The sequence below is a fragment of the Sinocyclocheilus anshuiensis genome, unplaced genomic scaffold, assembly GCF_001515605.1.
Source record: "Sinocyclocheilus anshuiensis isolate Anshui unplaced genomic scaffold, SAMN03320099.WGS_v1.1 scaffold2054, whole genome shotgun sequence".
NCBI lineage: Eukaryota > Metazoa > Chordata > Actinopteri > Cypriniformes > Cyprinidae > Sinocyclocheilus > Sinocyclocheilus anshuiensis.
The window spans coordinates 83,251-90,901 of NW_015539961.1; the positions used below are offsets into that span (position 1 = coordinate 83,251).

The following is a 7,651-nucleotide window of genomic DNA, read 5'->3' on the forward strand; positions in this document are numbered from 1 at the left end:
TACAGTCGAATAGAACAAACGTCTGACGTGATAAGAGATACCAGAGGTGGGACTAAGTCGTTGTTTTGCAAGTCACAAGTAAGTCTCGAGTCTTTGCATTCAATTCTCGAGTCAAGACAGACAAGTCCCAAGTCAAGTCCCGAGTCAAGACAGGCAAGTCCAAGTCGAGTTGCAAGTCTTTTGCAAGTCACAAGTAAGTCTCGAGTCTTTGCATTCAATTCTCGAGTCAAGTCCTGAGTCAAGACAGACAAGTCCAAGTCGAGTTGCAAGTCCTCAACTTTTAGCTTCAAGTCTTAAACAATTAATTAGTGCTCTTTTCCCAAATTAGTGTCTATTATGATAATTATGATTAGTTATATCAGGAAGGCAGGTAGAATATGTGTGACATAGTTCAATTTCATGTGATTTGGGTGCCCTTAGTAAAACTATTCAAGTTCAATTTAGGGGTAGTGCCAAAATAGGACAAGCAGTGAAAAAAACTATTTTATTAGTAACAGAATAGCAAAGACAGCAGAATTTCATAGAAATAACAGCTGCACCATACTTTGCATGTGTGCATAAAAATATATGCTTCTAGGTGTTATATCTAAGCCAATGAGCCATTATTTGGAACCTCAATGAAACAGATTTAAAAACATGTGAGTTGAAACGCAGAAAGAACTGCTTTGAAAGAACTAGAAGAAATAACTGCTAGCATACTTTACAAGTGAGAGGAAACATACAATATGGATGCAGACAAACTCATGAAGACAGTCATTCAAAAATGTTGTGCTATCATCCTTTATAACTAAGAGTAACAAAATAATTTTATAGAAAAAAAATGTTGTACGTTAAATGTTAAGTTTATAACGTGCATAGTTGATCACTAAATTTAGGGGCTATGTGCGATATAGGCCTACAGACTGATTTACAACACGTGAATCCATTCATTTATCCCGAAAGAAATTAAAGTGACATGAGTGCCTGGTGAAGAGGGAGAAAAATTTAGTATATTTTATAGTTATATATACAATGATCATTTTGTGAAAGAAACACTTCTTCAAATTATATTTTAAATGATCAATTTTAATAGGCTATTTCAAGGTTTATCTAATAATTCTGTTGCACCAAACATTAAACCTTTAAAAATAAGCAGGTTTACAAATATAACCCATCATTTTGATCTTGGATTTAAGTTATATTTAAAATGAACTTTAATCCTGTTGCACCATAACTTTAAACTCAGATTTAAATCTCGATTATGAATTCACTTTAAACTTAATGGAGGTTTAAATAAAATAAAATGCACATGCAATTAAAATATGTTACTGATTTATCAAAAACAGTGGAGATCTGACTAAAAAAGGTCTCAGAGAGGTGTTTATTACAAATAAAAATGAAAATTAAAGCACATCGAGTTCAGGCAGAGTGCGAGGGTCGTGGCAGGATGCGGATCCATCACTCGTGGTGCACCTCGGTGTCGGACAAACAAAAGAAGTGAGGAATATGTTTAGCATTTAACAGCAGCGGTCACGGTGACGATGAGGCTAGCACCAGTGATCGCGGCCGCGCCTCTCGTTTCTCATGCCCGCTCCGTGTGTCTGCTGGGCGGTGATAAAACGGGCAGGGCAGCGCTTTTCACGAGCGAAGATTGCTATAGACGAATCATGTTTTTTTTTCTTTTTTTCTTATCTTGGTTCTTTTGTCGTAAGTTATGCTATTACTCCATTCATTTATACTAGCATATACTGTATATCCAGCGCTCCCTGAACGCAGTCTCTGGCTTTTTGCCAGTCAAGCGCAAGCATGCTGCAGGGACCCCTCTAAAGTAATAACGACTCTGATCTGATCTGATCATAAAGTCTTTCCGAGTCACAGGGCTCAAGTCCAAGTCAAGTCTCGAGTCATTGCTGTCAAAGTCTAAGTCGAGTCTCAAGTCTTCTTTAATTATGTCGAGTCGAGTCGCAAGTCATCAAATTTGGGACTCGAGTCCGAGTCAAGTCTCGAGTCATGTGAGTCGAGTCCACACCCCTGAGAGATACATACGAAATGTGCAGAGTGGAGGACAGGATAGGCCATCTATCTTATGAGTCATTCTACTAAACGGGTGCCATTTCCACTTTGCAATTTTCAAAATTTTCACTAAAAACAAACCTTTTTTTTTTTTTTTTTAACTACAACTTGAAAATTATGTTAATCCTCCAAAAAACAAAATTTCCCACCTCAGGCACAACATCCTCAATAATATTGCCCTTTTTATTCAGGCAAGGGTGCCTTTATTGTACCACCCCGTAACGGACAATATGTACACCATTAGAGTAGTAAAACAAGAAATAGATGTATTTTTAAAATATGATGTTTTCCAAATAGTAAAATGTCCCTTTTTTAGAATCTATCAATAGAAAGTATGTAATTTAATGCATTTTTTTAATTCTTAGATTTTTAATCTTGAAAAATGAATTCAACATTTCAATCGCCTCATTGTTTGTACTGAAAAAAACAAATTCATTTAAAAAATACAAAAAAATTTACATTTATTGGATTAGTCCACACAACAAAAACATCATTCAGCATTAATTTATGTAACATTTCATTTCCTTTCTCAAAATGTTTAACTAAATGACCCTGTGACGGGGTGGTAACTGATGTGACGGGGTGGTATGGACAAGTCATGTACACCATATGTAAAAACAGTTACTCATCTGTGATAGGCCTGCTTCTTTTTCTCTACAAGTGTCCATTTATTTATAATCCTAACTCAGAATCAGAAAGAGCTTTATTGCCAAGTGTGTTTACACACACAATAAATTCATCTTGGTGTCAGGAGCTTCCAGTACAGAAAATACAAACATAGTGCAGACATACATATAATTTAAGGTAATAAAAACACTAATAATAAAGAGAATAGGCAATAAATTATAAATAACAAAAGTAATAAAATATAGAGAAAAATAAATGTCCATAAACAGAATTGTGAATGTGCATATATGCTATTTACAGATGAAGGTTTGATGAGTTATTTACAGATGGACAGTCCAGATATGTGTTATGTATTGTTCAGGTGGGATATGAGCTGGGGGAAAACTGTTCTTGTGCCTGGCTGTTTTGGTGCTCAGTGCTCTGTAGCGCAGACCAAAGAGCAACAGTTCGAAGAGGGAGTGTACACTATCTGACCTTGAAGATCCTAACTATTTTGACTATTGGACAGGACAGTCTGTGCTTCCTGTAGCCTCTGCTTTCTCTTTTCTCTTCTTGTTGTGCTTCCTCGACTTTTTATGCTTTGTTCACTTAGATCACTAATCTTCTTCTTTTTTCCTTGCTCTGCATCCCATCTCCATCTCTGACATTCACTCAGGGGTGTCAAACTAGTTCCTGGAAGGCCACAGCCCTGCACAGTTTCAACCCTAATTAAAGTTCTTCAGGCTTATTTGAAAACTACATGGTTTGTGTGTTGGAGCAGTGTTGGAACTAATCTCTGCAGGGCTGCGGCCCTCCAGGAACTGAGTTTGACACCCCTGCTTTAGATATTTTTTCCTCCTCATCAGCATCCCACACACAAATCATAAAATATTTACAAAAAAAATATATATATATTTTTTAAATAAATATGTCGTATGTAAACAGGGACACATAATCCTCCAGAAAAAAAAAACCTTATTTGGTGATATTTTAGATGCAAGTGTCATATTGGTCAACACAGACATGTGTAATTGGCTATGTACTAATAAAAAGTGATTAAAAAATAGTATGTTACTCTTTAAGAAAAGTATTTTAGAATGACTCATATAAGAACAAATTACCAAAAAAAAAAAAACTTCCCAAACTTCCTATAACTTTGTCGGTTACCGAATATTGCAAAATGTACAATAACATCCTAATTTTCTTTTAAATTTTAACCTTGTTGCTTAATAGAAGTCTTGTGGCTTTCTAGTCTGATGCGTCATATAAAAGGGGAGGAGATTCATAGAGAAAGCGAGACTTCAAGTTTGGGCATAGTGTTTAAACGCTTTCGTGTCTTTTTTAGCAAAAGTGTACAGGGAAAGTGAAGGAAATTATTGAAAACTTTCCTCTTTCCGTACATCCGAATAATCACTGCAACAAGAACTGCTCTGTGGAGAATTTGAAATGTTATAAAATGTAATTCATTAAACACAGATAGTGAGCGAGTGAGTGAGTGACGAGTGACTGAAAAAGATAGTGAGTAATACGTGTAAGAGTGATATAGTGAGTGAATGTAATGTAACAGAAAAATAAATTGATTAGCCTATTAGAATCCTTGATTTCACACATCCTCACATTCAAACAGGAACTTTCCTCTTTCCGTACATCCGAATAATCACTGCAACAAGAACTGCTCTGTGGAGAATTTGTTTCTTAAGGCTTGTTTAAAGAGTATCAAATCTGCCTCTCAACATCTGAGATGTAAGTGAGTGTTCATGGTGGATTGTTTTTCCCTTTTTCGAAGTCTCGGCTATATAGAGTATGTTTTAATACCGTTTTGCAGGAATTTTGTATGCTAGATTGCTATTATAATAGATAAGCTGCGGATAAAGTGACCATCGTAATTAATTCGTATAAACCGAATCTTTGTTCATTAAGCATGTAGAAAAAAATCATAGCCTACTTATCAGCATGCTTATTATAAGCCAAGAAGGCTTGTCAGTTTCTGTTTTCTTTTCCTTTTTCAATTTTCTTCGCGAATCCTTCGGCATATTTGCTGTTGTCTTTGTGAAGAAATAGTACTTGACCCCATACGAGAAACACAATCTAATATAGGCTACACCCATTTGACATGACGTCATTGTGTTATTGCTTCAATATGTTTCTCGTCTACAAAAGCTGAACACGATACAGTCCTCTAAACGAGAACTAAACGGATTTCCTTAAATATTTGCGTATTTCTTTTATATTTCCTTTGAAATGCTACTAGAAGATTTAAACATTGATCGTTTCATTTGAAGTTCAGTTCTTTTTGGACCTGTTCTGCTCGGTTCCAGCGCAAACACAACTTCCCTACCTTTTCTTCCCCCGCATAGTGATCGAGCTGCTGATAAACCGACGTTGGCTCTGAAAATCTCAGATCTGTCTTCAACATGTCTGGCCCAGGTAATGATAATCTGTTTTTAATTTTCCTTGACATGCAGTAGAGCATGTTTGTGGATTTTTAGTTTAAGAATTGCAGCATGTAATGTTTTAAACAACCAGTGAGTTTTGCAATAGTGGCCCTACAGCACCCAAGTTTACAATCACCGTGCTGAAAACTATATCTACAGTCTATTTACATTTCCCCCCTCAAGTGTGATTCGTGCAGTTTCATGCCTGTTGAAATGAAGATGTGTGTTTTGGTGGAAACTTTATTTTTCTCTAGAGGTCAGGGGGAAAGGAATGCAGGAAGTTAAGCCTACAAAAGTGGCTGTGTTCCACATTTATAGGTTTCCACGGGATATGCAGAGTTTTATTACACTATGAAACGTCTGTGGCTTTAGCTTTACCTATAATTTTTCTTTTTGTACAACACATTTGCCTGATCATACAAAACTGATGTCTGAAAATCAGTGATGAGGTCTTTTAGGGCAAGTCGTAGCTCTATTGTAAGACTAAATGTGTCACTGTGCTCACTTCAGAGCAGATAACTGTGATAATAATCATTACGTTAGACTTTCTTACTATAAGATATTCCTAGTCCAATCCACACTTGATTGTATTTTGCTGTTAAACTGGTGGTCAAGTGATTCCTTAACGCCATTAGGACCATTAACGCCATCATCTATGGAGCAACTGTGTTCTTAACAAGCTGTGGAATTCAGGCTAGTATTTACCAAACAGGCTGACACCATTTAGTCCATGTTGAGTGGATTAACAGCATTAATAATTTTTTCTACTGAAACTACAGATTAATGTTTTCCAGTCATGCTCATGCTCAAGTCATTTTTCTAATGCATTATGCAAGGGAAAAAAAAATCTGTTGCAAAAGTCCTTGTCTCATCCTTTGTTCTGGTGAATGGCTCAAACAATGTTTAGCACTGTAAAACTGGAATGGCAAGATGGGAGTGTTCAAAACATACAATCACAAGACCTAAATGTCGATGGTTTTTGTGTGGGAAGGTAAAGGATTATGCAACACTACTATCCAGCAATTGGTTTGTTTACAAAATACATACATTTCTGCAAGAAAGATTGATTCCCATGTGCTTTGTTTCAAAATCCTTTCAGGACCCTTCAGTCGCATGTTATGCAGATTTTCTTATGATTTAGTATGCTACTCTAAACATTTACTGTTGTTAGAAAATGATTGTTAGCCCTTTTAATTTGAGTGGAATAGTGGATGTCTGCAAACATCATGACTAAATTTTCAATAAGCAAGTCTGAATGATAAATGTTTTTTTTTTAACATAATGCTTTGAGCCAAGGACATGTGACCATGAACATTAAGATAACATGATGGAAACAGGATGCAATTTCATGTGGCGGGTCTTGAGAATCAAATTAGCAACAATTGAGAGCTCAGAATCAATGTGAGCTCAGTGGGTCTGCTAGGCGACCTTTAAATACCTTTAATACACAAGAAACAAACAATGAAACATACAATATTTCACAATGAACACTAGCCAAAACTTGTCACCACACAACGTTCCTTGCCATTCATCAAAGCTTCATAACTTCACCAGCAAGCAATGTGACATGAATTGTGGGTGCCTCGATCAACAATCTCTTAATTCAGTGATTCCCCTGTGTGAGTGGTTAGGAGTTGTTGGTGGAAATTTTAACTATATATTAAAACCAAATTTAGTTAATTTTAAAAACCACCACTTTCTCCCCCAGAGTGAAACGTTTGCAAGTTTGTTTTGAGGACCTCAGGCATGTTGATGCACGGCAGCGTCTTCTCTCTGCTGCTAATGAAAGGCACTGTTGTTTCTGCACCTCATGTCTGTCAGTCTTGAATAGCACTAATTTGCATTTTTTTATGTCATTGTCTAGGCAGGAAATTTAATAATGTCTGATCAATGCCTGTATGATTGTGGAGGTGAAACATTTAATAGACTACATCCTTAATGCTGATACTTTAAAGGAGTCTTATATGACAGAAGTTTAACATTTTTCTCAACGGCCCCATAATGTACAGAACAGCAGATCTGTGCAACTTATCGCAAAATCTGTGTTCAAATTTTTTTTTCTTCAAAATAACTGGTGAAAGATTTGAATAGTTTATATGAAGAGGCTTTTCATATGAAAATGGCAGTTTTGGATTGGTTCAATGGGAAGATTAAACATGTCAAATATTAAGCCACACCTGCTGTGTTCACTCCTGAGGTACAATACTGTTCAAAAAAGTGTGGGGCTGTTTTTTGAAAGAGGACTCTTAAGCTCACCAAGGCTGCATTTATTAGAGCAAAAATAAAAACAGTAATACACCGGAAAACTGTTACAATTTAAAATAACCATTTTCTGTTTTAATGTTTTAAAATGTAATTTATTCCTGTGATGCCAAAGCTGAATACTGGTGTTCAACCATATATTATTACTTACATTTTCTAATAATAATATTATAAAATTTGAGGATGTAATGCTGCAACCAGTATTGCTAACCCAGAAATTGAGAAACTCTCAACCTTTAAAAAGAGAAACATTGACTGATTTGATTAGTTAGATAGATTAGTTAGATTAGTATATA

The 7,651-nt window shown here is 35.8% G+C and overlaps 1 protein-coding gene across 1 annotated transcript in view; it reads left to right on the top strand.

The window, feature by feature from the left end:
* The first annotated feature begins 4,793 nt into the window (after nucleotides 1–4,793).
* The window catches only part of LOC107687032 (phospholipid scramblase 2-like), a 9,758-nt gene continuing 6,900 nt past the window's right edge, over nucleotides 4,794–7,651 (top strand). The window contains exon 1 of the mRNA XM_016484169.1: nucleotides 4,794–5,085. Coding sequence (XP_016339655.1) covers nucleotides 5,073–5,085 — 13 coding nt within the window. The 5' untranslated portion in view covers nucleotides 4,794–5,072. The remainder of the gene's footprint in view (nucleotides 5,086–7,651) is intronic.